The 20,308-nt window shown below is 43.3% G+C and overlaps 1 protein-coding gene across 1 annotated transcript in view; it reads left to right on the plus strand.

The window, feature by feature from the left end:
* Positions 1–20,054, plus strand: part of LOC139423092 (C2 domain-containing protein 2-like) — a 25,044-nt gene extending 4,990 nt beyond the window's left edge. Inside the window, exons 3-13 of the mRNA XM_071174736.1 lie at positions 997–1,116; positions 10,804–10,905; positions 11,102–11,218; positions 11,499–11,610; positions 12,562–12,670; positions 12,878–12,942; positions 13,188–13,303; positions 13,462–13,636; positions 14,414–14,658; positions 14,788–15,091; positions 16,189–20,054. Of these exons, the coding sequence (XP_071030837.1) occupies positions 997–1,116; positions 10,804–10,905; positions 11,102–11,218; positions 11,499–11,610; positions 12,562–12,670; positions 12,878–12,942; positions 13,188–13,303; positions 13,462–13,636; positions 14,414–14,658; positions 14,788–15,091; positions 16,189–16,448 (1,725 nt within the window). The 3' untranslated portion in view covers positions 16,449–20,054. The remainder of the gene's footprint in view (positions 1–996; positions 1,117–10,803; positions 10,906–11,101; positions 11,219–11,498; positions 11,611–12,561; positions 12,671–12,877; positions 12,943–13,187; positions 13,304–13,461; positions 13,637–14,413; positions 14,659–14,787; positions 15,092–16,188) is intronic.
* Positions 20,055–20,308: the final 254 nt, after the last annotated feature.

Raw genomic sequence — 20,308 nt, forward strand, 5'->3', positions numbered from 1 at the left:
CCCCCTCCCCTTAAATTGTCTGGCTGGAGCCAATAGCAGCCTCTTTACAGTTTTCATGCTGTAAGCACACTTTTACTACCTCCTCTCCAGCTCTAAGTTCATGGGATCCTCATATAACCAGCCATCTTCTAAAAGGAAAATGAACAACAAGTTATCAATAAGATTTTCAACAATAGCATTGGCAGATTTTGTATGAAGAAACAAAGTAAAGCAACGATTTAAACTAGTCTGTGTTATTAAATGCCTGCTCAGGTTTTTGGGGGATTTTCTATAATATGCAAGATCCAGATGCTGCTTCATTGTTTTCTGCTCCCAGAGACTTTGGTGAACAAAGGTGTGTCCTTGCCCTGCCTCCATTGGTATGTGTATGCAGTAAGACGCTTATGTAGCTGTCCCCTTATAGCCAGCCCAGTACAGATCAGCACTGTAAAACAACTCAGAACTCGAGTTCTCCAACTTCCGACTCCAGTGTGTGCAAGACAACCGGGAACTCTGGAGTGGCGAAAAACTAGCTTCGACTAGGAAAAATCATTAGAACGGTCATCTAACTCAGATTTCCAAGTGGGAAACTTTGGCATCTTTCTAGCGCTCCAACCTGAAGATCAATGATGTCATGATTTTACCTAGCCCCCCCCCCCCCCCCCCAGAGTTACCAGTTGTCTTGAAAGCACCATAAGGAGACTAGGGAACCAATGACAATGAGGGTCAAGCAGGGAGAAATGGGCAGTACCCTCCTTTAATGAGATGCTTCATGTTTGAGCTTTCAAGTTGATTGTTGTCACACTCTGAAATAAGCAACACACATAGTTCCCATTAAGGAAAAACTACAGGTTAACCAATTGTAATGTGAACCACGTATGCAGTTTGCAAGAATACCACAATCATAGTTAGGCATGTTTAGCACCAAGCACCTTTTTACCTCAAATACATTTTTGAGTGTTCCCTCGCTTATTGTATGGTACTATTGTAACTATTTGCTGTCTTGTCTTCCTATAGGCTGCACGATGCAAGGTGGTCGGGGACAAGCTTCAGTTCTCCCTCAGTGCTTCACCATCAGCCATGTCTCCAGGAGATCCCTGTAGGTACAGCGTAAAGATATCTCCACTTGAACTGCAGGTAAATGAACACAACAGTTGTGCTCACTACATCTGCAGCTATAATATATCCCTTCCCATTTCAATTGGAGCTATGCTTAATACGAACAAAGTGAGAGCGAGTCAGAGGTGGCAGGGTTCCTGGTTGTCTTAATGGAGGAAGCTCTGATTTATTGAACATGACGCACTTCAGCAGAGCTTCGCTTCTGCTACAAGAATCAGATTAAATGGCGAGGACTCAGAGGTTGATAAATGCCCTCGAGACCTTGTTTAAATTACTGTCAGTGTCATGTAAAATACTGGAGGGGATGAGTTCCCAGCTCCCCCATTTTTTGGTAAAGGTGCCCCACTTTCCCTACTACCTCCACTTTTATTGTTGGAGTATAATCACAGACACAATCACATACTAATGGAATTAAGAATTTTCCACCCAAAAATAATGGTCTTGACGTTGAGTGATAGGCTATCTTTCATGCAAAACCAAGTAGAGATGGCTTGATTCATCTATTTTAGTAGCATGGCCCATAACTGACTGGGCACGATTTACAGTCAAGTCTCAGGTTTACCCACAATGTTTACGCAATCTAGCCTTTGTCTCTCTGCTTGAATTAAAGTTATTTCGAAATATGGTCCTTGTGAATGTTGACCTGTTTAAAGGTCTTACTCACATTGTGTGATCACGCTCTCCACAGCCAGTCTTCCGGAACAGCTAGTGCCCTCATGCATGTTTCAGTGTTATTTGCCTTGAAGCGAGCATAGAAGTAGTTTAGCTCGTCTGGTAGGCTCGTGTCATGGACAGCTCTTGGCTGTGCTTCCCTTTGTAGTCTGTAATGGTTTGCAAGCCTTGCCACATCTGACGAGCGTCAGAGCCGGTGTAGTATGATTCGATCTTCGTCAATACAGGACTCTTTGCCTGTTTGATGGTTCGTCGGAGGGAATTGCGGGATTTCTTATAAGCTTCCGGGTTAGAGTCCTGCTCCTTGAAAGCGGCAGCTCTAGCCTTTAGCTCAGTGCGGATGTTACCTGTAATCCATGGCTTCTGGTTGGGGTATGTATGTATGGTCACCGTGTGGACGATGTCATCGATGCACTTATTGATGAAGCCAATGACTGATGTGGTGTAGTCCTCAGTGCCATTGGAGGAATCCCGGAACATATTCCGGTCTAAGCTTGCAAAACAGTCTTGTAGCTTAGCATCTGCTTCATCTGACCACGTTATTATTGATCTAGTCACTGGTGCTTCCTGCTTTAATTTTTAGCTTGTAAGCAGGAATCAGGAGGATATAATTATGGTCAGATTTGCCAAATGGAGGTCGAGGGAGAGATTTGTATGCGTCTCTGTGTGTGGAGTAAAGATGGTCCAGAGTTTTATTTTTTCGTGTATTTTTTTCACCACTCAGGTTGCACATTTAACATGCTGATAGAAATGTGGTAAAACGGATGATGGTTTCCCTGCATTATAGGACTTTTTTTCTCTATACCATTTGTATTTAATTAACCTTTGACTATTGGATGTTCTTATAGGCACTTTAGTATTGCCAGTGTAACAGTATAGCTTCCATCCCTCTCCTCGCTCCTACCTGGGCTCGAACCAGGAACACATTGACAACAGCCACCCTCGAAGCAGCGTTACCCATCGCTCCACAAAAGCCGCGGCCCTTGCAGAGCAAGGGGAACAACCACTCCAAGTCTCAGAGCGAGTGACGTTTGAAACGCTATTAGCGCGCACCCCGCTAACTAGCTAGCCATTTCACATCGCTTACACCAGCCTAATCTCGGGAGTTGATAGGCTTGAAGTCAAAACGCTTGCTGGCAAACGCACAAAAGTGCTGTTTGAATTAATGCTTACGAGCCTGCTGGTACCTACCATCGCTCAGTCAGACTGCTCTATCAAATCATAGACTTAGTTATAACATGATAACACATAGAAATACGAGCCCTAGGTCATTAATATGGTAGAATCAGATAACTATCATCTCGTAAACAAGACGTTTATTCTTTAAGTGAAATACGGAACCGTTCCGTGTTTTCTCTAACGGGTGGCAAGTCCAAATATCACATTTTTATTTGTCACATACACATGGTTAGCAGATGTTAATGCGAGTGTAGCGAAATTTATTTTTATTAATTTTTTATTTCACCTTTATTTAACCAGGTAGGCTAGTTGAGAACAAGTTCTCATTTGCAACTGAGACCTGGCCAAGATCAAGCATAGCAGTGTGTACAGACAACAACACAGAGTTACACATGGAGTAAACAATAAACAAGTCAATAACATAGTAGAAAAAAAAAGTATCTATATACATTGTGTGCAAAAGGCATGAGCAGATGCAGGATGCAGTAGATGGTATAGAGTACAGTATATACATATGAGATGAGTAATGTAGGGTATGTAAACATTATATAAAGTGGCTAGTGATATATTTTACATACATTTCCATCAATTCCCATTATTAAAGGGGCTGGAGTTGAGTCAGTGTGTTGGCAGCAGCCACTCAATGTTAGTGGTGGCTGTTTAACAGTCTGATGGCCTTGAGATAGAAGCTGTTTATCAGTCTCTCGGTCCCATCTTTGATGCTCCTGTACTGACCTCGCCTTCTGGATGATAGCGGGGTGAACAGGCAGTGGCTCGGGTGGTTGTTGTCCTTGATGATCTTTATGGCCTTCCTGTGACATCGGGTGGTGTAGGTGTCCTGCAGACCTCACTACCCTCTGGAGAGCCTTACGGTTGTGGGCGGAGCAGTTGCCGTACCAGGCGGTGATACAGCCTGACAGGATGCTCTTGGTTGTGCATCTATAGAAGTTTGTGAGTGCTTTTGAGTGACAAGCCAAATTTCTTCAGCCTCCTGAGGTTGAAGAGGCGCTGCTGCGCCTTCTTCACAATGCTGTCTGTGTGGGTGGACCAATTCAGTTTGTCCGTGATGTGTACGCCGAGGAACTTGAAACTTACTACCCTCTCTACTACTGTCCCGTCGATGTGTATAGGGGGGTGCTCCCTCTGCTGTTTCCTGAATTCCACAATCATCTCCTTTGTTTTGTTGACGTTGAGTGTGAGGTTATTTTCTTGACACCACACTCCGAGGGCCCTCACCTCCTCCCTGTAGGCCGTCACATTGTTGTTGGTAATCAAGCCTACCACTGTAGTGTCATCCGCAAACTTGATGATTGAGTTGGAGGCGTGCATGGCCACGCAGTCGTGGGTGTACAGGGAGTACAGGAGAGGGCTCAGAACGCACCCTTGTGGGGCCCCAGTGTTGAGGATCAGCGGAGTGGAGATGTTGTTACCTACCCTCACCACCTGGGGGGCGGCCCGTCAGGAAGTCCAGTAACCAGTTGCACAGGGCGGGGTCGAGACCCAGGGTCTCGAGCTTGATGACGAGTTTGGAGGGTACTATGGCGTTAAATGCTGAGCTGTAGTCGATGAACAGCATTCTCACATAGGTATTACTCTTGTCCAGATGGGTTAGGGCAGTGTGCAGTGTGATTGCGATTGCGTCGTCTGTGGACCTATTGGGGCGGTAAGCAAGTTGGAGTGGGTCTAGGGTGTCAGGTAGGGTGGAGGTGATATGGTCCTTGACTAGTCTCAAAGCACTTCATGATGACGGAAGTGAGTGCTACGGGACGGTTGTCGTTTAGATCAGTTACCTTAGCTTTCTTGGGAACAGGAACAAATATTCCTGTTACATTGCACAACCTTCAATGTTATGTCATAATTACGGCCCATATACACTGACTCTGCGTGCAATGAACGCAAGAGAAGTGACACAATTTCACCTGGTTAATATTGCCTGCTAACCTGGATTTCTTTTAGCTAAATATGCAGGTTTAAAAATATATAATTCTCTGTTTTTGTTTTAAGAAAGGCATTGGTGTTTATGGTTAGGTACACATTGGAGCAACGATACTCACCGCATCGATTATATGTAACACAGGACATGCAAGATAAACTAGTAATATCATCAACCATGTGTAGTTAACTAGTGATTATGATTGATTGATTTAGTTTTTTATAAGATAAGTTTAATGCTAGCTAGCAACTTACCTTGGCTTACTGCATTCACGTAACAGGCAGGCTCCTCGTGGAGTGCAATGAGAGGCAGGTGGTTAGAGCGTTGGACTGGTTAACTGTAAGGTTGCAAGATTGAATCCCTGAGCTGACGAGGTAAAAATCTGTCATTCTGCCCCTGAACAAGGCAGTTAACCCATCGTTCCTAGGCCGTCATTGAAAATAAGAATGTGTTCTTAATTGACTGCCTAGTTAAATAAAGATTAAATAAAGGTGTAAAAAAAATATATATACAGTGCCTTGCAAAAGTATTCGCCCCCCTTGAACTTTGCGACCTTTTGCCACATTTCAGGCTTCAAACATAAAGATATAAAACTGTATTTTTTTGTGAAGAATCAACAACAAGTGGGACACAATTATGAAGTGGAACGACATTTATTGGATATTTCAAACTTTTTTAACAAATCAAAAACTGAAAAATTTCAGCCCCTTTACTTTCAGTGCAGCAAACTCTCTCCAGAAGTTCAGTGAGGATCTCTGAATGATCCAATGTTGACCTAAATGACTAATGATGATAAATACAATCCACCTGTGTGTAATCAAGTCTCCGTATAAATGCACCTGCACTGTGATAGTCTCAGAGGTCCGTTAAAAGCGCAGAGAGCATCATGAAGAACAAGGAACACACCAGGCAGGTCCGAGATACTGTTGTGAAGAAGTTTAAAGCCAGATTTGGATACAAAAAGATTTCCCAAGCTTTAAACATCCCAAGGAGCACTGTGCAAGCGATAATATTGAAATGGAAGGAGTATCAGACCACTGCAAATCTACCAAGACCTGGCCGTCCCTCTAAACTTTCAGCTCATACAAGGAGAAGACTGATCAGAGATGCAGCCAAGAGGCCCATGATCACTCTGGATGAACTGCAGAGATCTACAGCTGAGGTGGGAGACTCTGTCCATAGGACAACATTCAGTCGTATATTGCACAAATCTGGCCTTTATGGAAGAGTGGCAAGAAGAAAGCCATTTCTTAAAGATATCCATAAAAAGTGTTGTTTAAAGTTTGCCACAAGCCACCTGGGAGACACACCAAACATGTGGAAGAAGGTGCTCTGGTCAGATGAAACCAAAATTGAACTTTTTGGCAACAATGCAAAACGTTATGTTTGGCGTAAAAGCAACACAGCTGAACACACCATCCCCACTGTCAAACATGGTGGTGGCAGCATCATGGTTTGGGCCTGCTTTTCTTCAGCAGGGACAGGGAAGATGGTTAAAATTGATGGGAAGATGGATGGAGCCAAATACAGGACCATTCTGGAAGAAAACCTGATGGAGTCTGCAAAAGACCTGAGACTGGGACGGAGATTTGTCTTCAAACAAGACAATGATCCAAAACATAAAGCAAAATCTACAATGGAATGGTTAAAAAATAAACATATCCAGATGTTAGAATGGCCAAGTCAAAGTCCAGACCTGAATCCAATCGAGAATCTGTGGAAAGAACTGAAAACTGCTGTTCACAAATGCTCTCCATCCAACCTCACTGAGCTCGAGCTGTTTTGCAAGGAGGAATGGGAAAAAATGTCAGTCTCTCGATGTGCAAAACTGATAGAGACATACCCCAAGCGACTTACAGCTGTAATCACAGCAAAAGGTGGCGCTACAAAGTATTAACTTAAGGGGGCTGAATAATTTTGCACGCCCAATTTTTCAGTTTTTGTTTTGTTAAAAAAGTTTGAAATATCCAATAAATGTCGTTCCACTTCATGATTGTGTCCCACTTGTTGTTGATTCTTCACAAAAAAATACACTTTTATATCTTTATGTTTGAGGCCTGAAATGTGGCAAAAGGTCGCAAAGTTCAAGGGGGCCGAATACTTTCGCAAGGCACTGTATATATTTCTTAAATCGGCCAAATCTGTATTTTTGGACACCGATTTGGCCGATTTAAAAAAAAATAATATATATATATATATATATATATATATATATATATATTTTTTTTTTTAAATCACCTTTTATTTGTTATGAAAACTTGAAATTGGCTATTCCGATTAATTGGTCAACCTCTAGTATTGACTGACCTTCATGTCTTAAAGTAATGATGGATTGTCATTTTTCTTTGTTTTTTTTACTTAGTATTTTACCAAATAGGGCATCTGTATTCCACCCCTACCTTGTCACAACACAACTGATTCGCTCAAATGCATTAAGAAGGAAAGAAATTCCACAAATCAACTTTTAACAAGGCACACCTGTTAATTGAAATGCATTCCAGGTGACTACCTCAAGAAGCTGGTTAAGAGAATGCCAAGAGTGTGCAAAGCTGTCAAAGCATAGGGTGGCTACTTTGAAGAATCTCAAATATAAAATATATTTTCATTTGTTAAACACTTTTTTTGGTTACTACATGATTACATATGTTATTTCATAGTTTTGATGTCTTCTCTATTATTCTACAACAACAAAAATAAAGAAAAACCCTTGAATGACAGCCTCAAGTCTTCTTTGGTATGACGCTACAAGCTTGACAAACCTGTTTTATCAGACTAGAGAATCTGGTTTCTTATGGTCAGAGTTCTTTAGGTGCCTTTAGGCAAATTCCAATCGGACCGTCATGTGCCTTTTACTGAGGAGTGGCTCCCGTCTGGCGACTCTACCGCCAAAGGCCTGATTGGTGGAGTGCTGCAGAGATGGTTGTCCTTCTGAAAGGTTTTCCCATCTCCTTAGAGGAACTCTGGAGCTCTGTCAGAGTGACCATCGGGTTCCTGGTCGCCTCCCTAACCAAGGCCCGCCTCCCTAACCAAGGCCCTTCTCCCCTGATTGCTCAGTCTGGCAGGGTGGCCAGCTTTAGGAAGAGTTTTTGTGTCTCCAAACTTCTTCCATTTAAGAATGATGGAGGCCACTGTGTTCTTCGGCCCTTCAATGCTGCAAAAATTGTTAGGTACCCTTCCCCAGATCTGTGCCTTGACACAATCCTGTCACGAACCTCTACGGACAATTCGTTCAACCTCATGGCTTGGTTTTTACTTTGACATGTACTGCCAACTGTGGGACCTTGATAGACAGGTGTGTGCCTTTCCAAATCATATCCAATCAATTGAATTTACCACAGGTGGACTCCAATCAAGTTGTATAAACATCTCAAGGATGATCAATGGAAACAGGATGCACCTGAGATCAATTTCGAGTCATAGCAAAGTGTCTGAATACTTAAGGTCTTTCTGATTTAAAAAATAAATAAAAATACAAATAATTAGCAATCATTTCTAAACCTTTTTGCTTTGTCATTATAGGGTATTGTTTGTAGATTGAGGAACATTTTTTTTATTTAATCCATTTTAGAATAAGGCTGTCAAATAACAAAATGTGGAAAAGGTCAAGGGTTCGGAATACTTTTCCCGAATGCACTGTATGTTTGTTGTGCTCTCCATTACTTAGAGCACAGTACAAGGAAACTTAAGTAACCCTTAGGCCTACACTGTTTCCAGTCTGACCGAAATCTACTTTTATTGACCAAACTTTTTGTTTCACTTAATCCAGGCATTTTACCTGGGTATTTCAGTGCTATCAGAAAAAGCCTTTGTTTGGTAACACAGATTTGTCTGTACAGCCAGAGCAGAATCTAGGCATTTTGGGACAGGATGGCCCAGGGCTGTGGCGTTTAGGATTGCACATTTTGGGGAATATTCAGAGGTGGAAACTTTCCATGGGAATTAACGGGAATATATGCAAATTAATATTAATACCATTTAAATGGAGATGTTTTTTGTATTGAATGTTTTTACCATATCATATGGAGACAGAATCATAAACCTTTTACCTTATCATAAGTAGACATTGCAAATGATTAAATCCTTCCAATAGAAATAAAAATAACTATTTATTTAAGAATTGAACTTTAACTAAATGAGTTGACTCTTCACATGGGATGATTTCAATGAACAACAAAAGGGAATATTGAATGACCCCCAATGATCCATCGCATCTGTAAAATGATAGTCTAGAAACTAAAGCTTTGGTTGACTTCCTCTCAGGCTTATATGTCTTCTCCCTGGACCTCCTCAATGTCCACCTCTTGAACATCAGACTCTGAGGCCTCATCTTCACTGTCACTTTCCAACCTTGTTGAGGATGGCTTGTTGACAGGCTCAAAAAGCCTCACATTTGCCCGGATGGCCACCAATTTTTCAACCCTTGTATTGGTCAGCCTGTTGCGTGCTTTGGTGTGTGTTCCCAAACAAGGACCAGTTGCGCTTTGAGGTGGCTGATGTTGGTGGGATTTGGAGGATGATGGAGGCAACAGGGGAAAGAGCCTCAGATCCACAAAGTCCCTTCCACTAGGTGGCTGATGAGATATGTGGGCACGACTGCCATATTGCATCTCCATCTCAAAGCCTTTTCTTGGAAGTGTACTTCGCCTTCGCTTTTCTTTTTTAAGCACTGAGTCTGATGCAACAGATCAGAATGTTTAGCTTAAAATGTTAGTAAACTATTAGGCTGTTTCTTTAGATTATAAGTGCAGCGATGCGCACACGGCAGTAGGCGCGAATGTTCCAAAATGCAATCAATTTGCGGGATAACACAAAAGTGACTGCAAATCTGATTTATGCATGTAATTCTTTAATATAAAGGTGCATTTTTATGGTTGAAATCTTCGCCGAACTTGTAGCTCAAGCGCCGACTATGTATGCCGGTTGTAATGCGGATTAATGTGCTTTATTTTCAGAAGTTATTTGGCCACTTTAGTTGTGATACAATCCTTATCAAAACATATAGGATTATGGGCTAGGCGACATGAGGTGTGCGACTAGGATTTGAAAAAGTGCAACAACAAAAAAGGCATGCGCTGTTTCTTGCCTTACTGCACATGCTGGGTGTCATTCACAAGTGATAATACATCATTCGCAAGTGATAATATTGTCACACATCAGACTTCTTAATTTAATGTTGTCTTCACATATACTAAATATATGTGTGAAATTACTTTTGATTTAGGATGGACCATTATCATGCACCGGTCTCAGTACAAAAAAATCTCTGCACTTAAATTGCGAATGGAGGATGTTTTTCCTGTGGTTAATTTTTATGCTAGCCAATTAGGCTATACTCCTGTTGTAAAGAAAAGCAATGGGTTTAATATTAGTAAAGTGGATAAATAAATATAGTAGGCTTAACCTATAGAAAGCTGACCCTCTTTTTAGTAGAGGCCATAAAAACTCATGCAATTCTCATGCAATTGCATAGCCTATAGAAATGTTGCACAACATGAGCTCATGGGCTCTCATGAAGTGTTTGATTAGATTTTCGATTACATTCGCATTGATGTCAGAGTGATTACAGGGACAATAGAGAGCTGAGTACCAGGCAGTTTGCAAGTTTGGTATGCTACTAATGACCACCAGCAGCAGCATCAGAGCTTGGAGAAGCCTAGTTACTGGAATTTGACTGCAGTCATGACTCGTGACTGCCGGTGTGCCGGTTATACAGTCACCGTAACAGCCCTAGGATGGCCCAGTCACTAGTACAGTCCTACCTTTGACGATCACCTCCACTCTCGCTCACTCACTCTCTCTCACTTACTCTCTCTGTGCTGGACTGCTCAATTACAGCTCATTGTTATGGCTTGCACTCTGAGCTGTGTGTGTGTTGAACGGTGTTGTTGCTTATGGTGGTTCTGTTGCCCTCTGTTCCCCAGTTGGACTTGCAGATGAGGGAGGCTGAAGGGCAGGTCCAGGTGGTCTGGGGGGTGTGCCATCTCGAGACTTGGGACCTGCAGCTCAGCCCCAGCTTCACACAGGTACAGCCCACCGTCTCAGTTGTAGTGTTAAAGGCAATACACATTTGAAAAAACGAGTGTGAACTGCAAACCTGAACATGTTCCTTTAGGATGTATCCCAAAACCATCAGTCCAGACAAGTCAAAGTGTAATGGCGATGATTGCTAGTGATATGATGAGATAGTTGATCGGTTTGTTTGTTGTACGTCTCTGTCAGGACCATGCCACAGGCCCCAGTGTGGCTGCAGTAAAGGACAGGCTGAGAGAGCTGCTGTGTGCGGTGCGTCCCTCCATTATGCTGAGTTGCAGGCCTGCTCAGGCCACAGAGGTCAAGGTGAGAGGAAGACATACGACAACAAAAACACTGCGTCAGCACATCGTGCTCCTGTCACCCCGTGGCCATCTCTATACCTCTCCATTGATTGATGTGCTGAAGCGCTTACATAGCAACATTGATAGGTTGCTTAGTCTCTACACCCCACGTTCTTGAGTCAGATGTGTTAGCGCTGAGCTGGAACAATAGCCTGCACACCCTCTAGCTCTACATTTCTACTCTGCACTACATGGCATATGGAAGTGCCTAGTATCGCCATGTTCTCTGTCACCTTTTCTAGGAGGCCCGTAACAAGGTGACATCACCGCCCAAGCCCCCCCGCGCTCACGACTGGAAGCTGCTGGTAAAGAATATCCGGGTAACGTGTAAGGAGCAGGAGGACGGTGCTGCAGGTGAGGGACACCACTGGCTCACAACCTGGTTCGACTATGGAAACATGATCAAAACACTGAAGTTTTGTTACAGCTCCAAATGTGCCTCATCTTGAGGTGGCTGCCAGAAGAGATGACTGCATCATGGAACCCAAGGAGCCACTGAGACTTGTTATTTTCTGACCTCTGTTGAACCCTAATCATTGTGGTTCTAAACTCTCCTACAGTAGCAGGGCTGGCATAGCTGCAGCTCATCACCCCACAGCAGGGGCAGAGCGTATCTCCCTGAATAGATTACCATTGATAAATTAATTTGTGGCGGTCACGACTTCTCACCCCTGTGGCTTCTTTTTCATTAAAGCAAAGTGGACAATTATGCTGCTAGGATTTGTGAAATTGGCTGCGACCCAAAGCTAAGGAGGCAGCAGCTTTTTGGTGTGTGCTGTCTGAAAGGCTCTACATAACTGCAGAAATGTAATGAATTAAAGCAATCCAGGTCCCTTTCATTGAGTTTCAGCAAGGCTTGCCAATCACTAGTGAAGTTTCCTGTTATCTTGTAATGGCTCCATTCCCCTTAGCTTAGCCTCAGTCCGGCCTGAAGCTGAGTGTTTAGTTGGCCAATGGCCAGGGCAACTTGTGTCTCTACCAGTTGATGCATTATTCATTCTGTTACAAGCCTGATGGCCAGCGCTGCTTTATCTCAGTCATTGACATGTAAAGATACTGGTCTCAAAGTTATTAGCATGCTATTAAACTAAAGTGTTCAGACCATAGAAGTAGAATGAACTCATTCTAGTTCTGTGGTTCAGACATCTAAAGTCATTTTGATCTAATGTTCAAAAATCATAATGCTCATAAATGGAGTTGTCAGTGTACTGTATTGACTGGTGTTTCATTATCCCCAACCCTAATTGATTTGTATGTGAACATGCATTTCTGTTCAACTCATCTTCTGTTGTTTGCACTTTGCAGGCAGTCTGAATCCCCTGTGTGTGCTGCAGCTAGACGACCCTCCACAGAAACTCTCCACTTCAGTCCTACAGAACACAGCCAGTCCAGCCTGGGACCAGCCCTTCATCTTGTGAGTCCAGCTCCAATGCTGCCAGAAACCGTCTTTACAGACCCCGGTCTATAGGGAAAGCAAAAATTCATTTGTAGCCTGTGAGCTCAATCGCTTAGTAAACACTTGCCACCGGTTGCGTAATATCCAACCCACAGTTCTCCTCTCTCCCTCATTGTCTTTGTTACTCATTTTCAGTTTAGTGAATGTTTCTCTTTCTCTCATCAGTGAGCTGAATGGACGATCAAAAGAGCTGAAAATTCAGCTGCTGGATGATGGGAAACCGCAGGAGAGTAAGTGTATCTTTGTTTTGAATCTCTGTCTTTAGGTACAGGGAGAGGGAATGATGCTAATAATCTGTCCCATACGCACCCAAAATAGTTTTACTTTGAAATTGTTTTTAATAACAATGAAAGCTTTGTCTAACAGTTAAAATGTCCTCTGTATCATGTTGTCTGCCATTTTACTCATTTATTTTTCCTGTAGGTATGAAGTCTTGTAATCGCAAACTGATTGGGATGTGTTGTCTTCCTGATAGACTCCTTACTGGGTCAAGTGTCTTTGCCTTTTGATCTGGTGAAGAAGCAGCCCAAAGGACAGCAAACATTTACACTCACGACCAAAGATCAAGTGACAGGGTCACTTACTGCTGAGGTAAGAACTAGCTTTTTAACTACTTAATGCATATCATATTCAAGTCTATCCAACACATTGTTTCACACAATGTTTTTGAAGTTTTATTGAAATTCCAATCAGTTATACTTGAACACGTGTGATAATCATGTCTTTACCTTCTTTCTTTTGTACCACAGTTGACCTACCTGAAACCCAGTGAGGTGCGGTCGTGGCAGTCCCCTACTCCAGCCCCCACTAAGAGAGTGGAGATGGACCGCACGGTCATGCCCTGCGGTACTGTGGTCACCACAATCACTGCAGTGAAGAGTAAACCAGGTCGACCACTACTGCCTGGACTAAATATAACCCAGCGTACGTATTGAAGTAACATTTTAATCTGGAACACTAAAAATATGTCAATAAGAGGCTCATTTGAAGGTCCTTATCCACATACTACAGACAACCATTATCTGGAGCTTTGATGTTCAGGCATTTTTTTATTTGTTTTAATTTATTTATTTTTTATAAAATTTTCTCCCCTTTTCTCCCCAATTTCGTGGTATCCAATTGTTGGTAATTACTATCTTGTCTCACACCCGTACGGGCTCGGGAGAGACGAAGGTCGAAAGCCATGCATCCTCTGAAACACAACCCAATCAAGCCGCACTGCTTCTTAACACAGCGCGCCTCCAACCCTGAAGCCAGCCGCACCAATGTGTCGGAGGAAACACCGTGCACCTGGCTACCTTGGTTAGCCTGCACTGCGCCCGACCCGCCACAGGAGTCGCTGGTGCGCGATGAGACAAGGATATCCCTACCGGCCAAACCCTCCCTAACCCGGACGACGCTAGGCCAATTGTGCGTCGCCCCACGGACCTCCCGGTCTCGGCCGGCTGCGACAGAGCCTGGGCGCGAACTCAGAGTCTCTGATGGCACAGCTAGCGCTGCGATGCAGTGCCCTAGACCAGATGTTCGGGCATTTTGACACAAATTACTGTCACTAGTCTAGGCTAAGCCTTACTATGAGATGTTGCTTACAGAAGATGGGCTCAGATTATTTTAAATCAAATGTATCAAAAATAAAAATATATATTTGTATAAGTTATTAGTTGATAAGCCACTTATCCAAGTGATCTTGTATGTTTTCAGAGACCCCCTCCAATCCTCCCAGCGGCACCAAGTCCAAGGTGTCAGGACGAAGGGTGTCGGCGCAGCCGCCTGTGCTGGGGATCATGGGAAGCAAGGCCTTGTCCTCCTCCGACACAGAGCTACTCATGCTCAACGGGACCGACCCCGTGGCCGAGGCTGCCATCCGCCAGCTCCACGAGTCCGCCAGGCAGAAGCTCAAGTCCCCGGTCAAGAAGAGCACCATCATCATCTCAGGAGTGACCAAGGTACCATAATACATAGGAATTATATAGGGCTTTTCTGAAAGCCAAATATGTACCTTACAGAGCAGCTAAGCAGTACACTCTACCTCTAATAGTGGGTTTTCTGTTCTGTACTCCATTTCCATTTCCCAGACTCCTCTGTCTCAGGATGATGAGATGGCTCTGATGGCGGGCTATGCTGCTGCGATGGACGCCTCTATGTCGGAGGGGGGATCTCAGGAGATCGCTGTGGCAACTGCATCAGTAGTAAAAGCCAGTAGCAAACCCCTGGAGGTGTCGTCAGACCCCCAGGAGGGCCCCAGTGGAGTGGCCCAGGCTCAAGCCCAGCAGGCCCCGGAGGACTTGGAGTGCCAAGCAGAACAGGGCACAGACCAAGATCCAGACAAAACCTCCATGTCACTATGCATCTCAGAGTCTGGATCCAAAAAGAGCAGAGGTGAGGTTTGATGGAATGTGCCCTATGCCAGTCCTGTGCAGACATATCTCATTGCTGGGTTTATTTTTGGACTTATTATTTCCTACAATATTCTACAGGGCATATCACTTTCTCTTTCTCTCTCTTTCCATGCCATGTATCTAATTTCTCATCGTTCCTTCCTCCTGACACAATGTGTCATGTCTTCCCTTGTCACGTTCTTCACGTTCGTCACCTCCCGAACAGCTGTTAGTAGCTTGACTAGATTAGAATGCTATCCATCTGTGAAATGTGACATTCACATTTGCTTTCAGATGGTATAACATCCATTCAATTTTAGGCTGGAGCAGTGCCTAGTTTGGTTGTAAAGGAGCAGTTATAGGCGCATTCTGTCATGGTTGGTTCTATTTTTCAAGTCCAGATTTATTAGTTAATCCACTTTCTCTTTTTGACCTAGTCTTTGTCCGTGTTTGATTGTCCTTGTTTTCAGCTTGTCTTTGTCCTTGTTCAATGGTGTTTGTGTGTGTTTGTTGTTTACCCACTTACCCTAATTTACTCCCATTCATCAATATCTGGTTTGCATAAAGGTGTGGTTCACCTTTCTTCTCCTCCCAAGATAAAATGATATGTATCTAGATGTATCTGGCAATGTTTTGTATTGAAGCGTGTGTCAAGTTTCCTAAACTAAGGGTGAACGTTGGCCCACATATTCACAGTATCTCTTGCATATAACTTGGCTCCAATTTATGAGGTGCATTGTGCAAACAATAATTCATGTTTTTTCCCCTATTGTATTAGTGAATATAGACTGGGATTATGAGGGTAGAGGACACTATCTGACAGTTACTGTCAGCTAGAACAGCAGTCCCTGGCCATCTTCTGAAAACATTGTAAACAGTATCTTAAATAATACCCCCCCAAAAACAATTTACAGAAACTTCACCTGCACTTAACCCCCCCTTCTACCTTGACTGATAGAAAGTACATTTGTGATACGTGGTTGCCTTAAGATGAATGCACTAACTGTAAGTCGAGCGTCTGCTAAATTACTTAAATGTCAAATTAATTATATTAATTTAGGACAACCTCCTCTGGTTTCCTTTTCTCCCTCCCACCAGGAGGCAGCTTCCTGCACAGGAGTGCCAAGCTGTTCTTCCGCCGGCGCCGCCAGTGTAAAGACCCGGGGATGAGCCAGTCGCACAACGACCTGGTGTACTTGGAGCAGCCTGTGACGGTAGACCGGGAGAAACGCACGTCCACCTTCAGCCGGATGCTGAACCGCAAGCTGCTGCCCACGAGCAAGAGCACAGCCAACGGCTCCACCACCACCCAAACAGTGACACCCGTTCCTACCCCAGGGGAGCAGCATGCAGCCTGACCCCCCCCCTCCTCCCGACAGGCCTCCAGCCCCCCCCCCCCCCCCCCCCCTCCCCCCGACAGGCCTCTACCCCCTCTCCTTCCCCTACGATGGTCCTCTACCCCCCCCTCCACGCCACCACCCTCTCCTTCCACTCTGATAGTCCTCCACCCCCCCACTCCACCACCCTCTCCTTTCCCTCCGATAGTCCTCCACCCCCCCACTCCACCACCCTCTCCTACCCCTCCAATAGTACTCACCACCCTCTCCTTCCCCTCCGATAGTTCTCCACCCCCCTCCCACTCCGCCACCCTTTTCTTCCCCTCCGATAGTTCTCCACTCCCCCCACTCCACCACCCTTTTCTTCTCCGATAGTTCTCCACTCCACCACTCTCTCCTTCCCCTCCGATAGTTCTCCACTCCGCCACCCTTTTCTTCCCGTCCGATAGTACTCACCACCCTCTTCTTCCCCTCCGATAGTTCTCCACTCCCCTCCCACTCCGCCACCCTTTTCTTCCCCTCCGATAGTTCTCCACTCCCCCCACTCCACCACCCTTTTCTTCTCTGATAGTTCTCCACTCCACCACTCTCTCCTTCCCCTCCGATAGTTCTCCACTCCGCCACCCTTTTCTTCCCGTCCGATAGTACTCACCACCCTCTTCTTCCCCTCCGATAGTTCTCCACCCCCCCACCCTCTCCTTCCCCTCAGATAGTCCTCCATCCCCCCACGTTGCCTCCATATCTACCACCTTGCACTGACTGATAGACTCCACTTCCTGATCCGTGAATCCTCCATTACTGGTTGGAAGGCAGTATGGAGGTAAAATATTCTCTTTATCTCCCTCCCTCCGGCTCTTCCACCAACCTCACTTTTTTTTGTAGCAGAAATATTTGATAGTGTTTTTGGGTAATGCTAATTTGAAATGTTTTTTTTCTTCACCTCCATGCCATTTCATGATAATATTTTTAGAATTAAAAAAAAAAAAACATTCTGTATTTGTGGCCTTCTAAACCAGAAGAATAATTATCTACTTGTGGCCAACCTGCACCCTCATCCTATTAGAGTGTAGTAACACAGAACAATGAGACAGATATTTCACCGGATGTGTAAATGTGAAGCATCTGGTTGGTGTTTCCACTCACTACCAAATATGGTTATGAGAGAAAGCCAAGTGGTCGTCAGCGGGAGAAGATGGAGTGAGATGGATTTTGGCCAACATTCTGCTAGTTTTCTCATTGATTAAACATTTGATGTCCATACAGTTTTCTGCTTCTATAACTAGAATCGGTAACAAACCGAGTGGACTACACTTTGTAGACTTTACCCTTTGCCAAAGTTTTGAAAATGCCATTGTTTTGGAGTGCAAAGGCAAATTGTTATTGCACACGCGCACTTCATAGTAGGCGTTCCCTAACGGAAATATTAAAATAAATTCTATAAAGCGCTAATAAGATCTCACTAGCTCGTGCTTGGCTCTGCCCACCTCCTTGTTTGTTCTGCCCAGTATGATTAATTTGCTCCCATTGGAAACGACAGTCTGTCTTGGGTTAGTTATAAAAAATATTTGGTGGTGAGGTCAACCCTGACCTTTGACCTCTTAAAGGGTCCGATTGAAATGTGGCCCAGAGGGACCAAAGAAGGAGAGAAGAGTGGTGTTGACATGATTTGCACACATTGCTAGATACATTTTCTAGGTTTTACACTCAAGGTGTGATTTTTTTTTAAAAGCTTTTTAAGAGTAATTACTTGAACTGCTCTTGTGATAACCTCTATCTGTATAAATAGCAAGCAGTTTGTGGAGGCACTTTGTGATTGAGAGAGGAGTTTGTGTTGACAAAGGGAGACAGTTTGTTCCACTGCAAGGCTGATACTAGTGGGAGATGATAAAGCCTAACATTTTAATTCAAGACATCTTATCTAAAGTAAATTCACATACAAACTTCAGAGCTACTGTGAAAATCTTATGCCAGACTAAACATTTCAGACATCAACAGTTATGGCAGTTCTGTAAGTTATCTTTTGATGTCATTGGTTATCTCATACAGTTTTGTAAAGTCCAAAATTACACTTGGTAATAAAGAATTGGGAATTTCCACCATAAACACTATTTCAAAACAGTGCAGTGACATTATGGAAAACATGAAAAATGCAATGTTCTGTTTGATAACATTTTAAAATATTTTTTTGCTTTGTATTATCACTTTTCTTTTAAATATTGCAGTGTTTTAAATGCAATTTCCTCTAGTCTTCCGACCTAAAGATTCCTTACACTACAACTGCCTGGGGTTGGTGAGGTAGAAAATGGAACCCCAGTGACATCATGCTGAGAGAGGGAACGAACGTGACACTACCCCAAGGCATACTTGTTGCAGTGTTCACTAAAAACACAGGGGTCATTCACTCATGCGTTTCTGCTGTTTTTTTGTTTTAAAAATGAAATGTAACATATCAGCGCTTTAAACATTGTCTAAACAGAAAGGATGATACATATTTGGGAAATCTGAATGGTTTGACTGCTTTGGGATTTTATCTAGCTATTGATTGTACTTTTATTTAAGCAGGTAAATTAAATGAGTTGTTTTAAGATAAATTCCCTGCCAACTACTGTTTTTATTCTCATTGAATGAGCCTACTGAGAGGACTGCTATACTCTTATGGACATGATGGCAGTACTCAACATGGACATAGTAGTCAGATGCCCTACTGTTTACAAGGCTTTTGAAGAGACTGGAGAACAGTTGTTCTACCTGTGTAGTAGTGACAAACTGTAGTGGGTTTACCTCTTGGAAATTGTCAATTCTTCAGGTATGACCAGTCTTCGAATGACTTGGGACATGCTGTCCCAGAACGGCAGTAGCTGTGCTATCTATACCTATGATCTGGTGTTTTCAGAGGACTTGAGAATGTTGCTGAGTGGCATTAAAATGACATAAAGAGGAGCCAGTTGGATTTCCCCTCAACAACCCATATGAAAACATAATCAATGAGCTGTGTTTTTATGATATCCTTGGATGACTGATTACACTGGGGTATCTGGTTGCTGAAAAAAAGGGTATGCCATTTGTATTGATCTTGAACAACAGCATTAACTAAGTTCTGTCTGCTGCAGATACTGTATGGGTTATGTGTTTTTTTTACGTCCTTCCTGTGAAGTATGAACGAGCGCCAAACGCCTCAGATCCTGTAACCGGTCACATATTTGTACAGTGGTGGGTCAAATATTGACGTAAGCTCCTGGAAGGGTTCCCAATGAGCTGACTGCTCCTTGTTTCAGTAAATAAGGTCCCCTTTAGAGCCATCTTGCAGCTAGAGGTGTATGCCGAAACCCAAAGTAATCTTTAAACCTTGTTAAAACTTCAGAAAAGAATGTGGGGTGTTTTAAACATGCAAACTTGATTCTAAGCCTAATCAATGGCAACTGACAAGTGCAAGATTATGCATTTCGATAAGCAGTGGGCCTGTATATTATTAAACAGCTTGCTGACATTTTATATTGTCTCTGTGAAACGTACAGAACCTGGTTGCCTGCTAATATTTAATTACAGTCAATGCCATGCAGGGATTATGAGTAATTATTGACATATCAGGTTTAACATCTTGAGCAATAAATATTAACTGAATAACCACTCAAGTGTGCGGTTTTCTTTGAATCTCTGTGACAAAGTGCTTGTTGTCTTTCTCTGAATAATGCTATATGTATTTTGTTTGGAGGCCACACCTGTTTTAAGCAATTACATTTTAACGTAATGTAGACCTAGTGCATTCAAATATGTGCGTTAATTGTGTAAAGAAATCGAGTCATGAATTAGATATTTTGAAAACGTAGCTGTTTTATTAGCAATCCATTGATAACTCGAGCGGTTGAAGAAAACTACGATTC

The sequence above is a fragment of the Oncorhynchus clarkii genome, chromosome 12, assembly GCF_045791955.1.
Source record: "Oncorhynchus clarkii lewisi isolate Uvic-CL-2024 chromosome 12, UVic_Ocla_1.0, whole genome shotgun sequence".
Taxonomy (NCBI): Eukaryota; Metazoa; Chordata; class Actinopteri; order Salmoniformes; family Salmonidae; genus Oncorhynchus; species Oncorhynchus clarkii.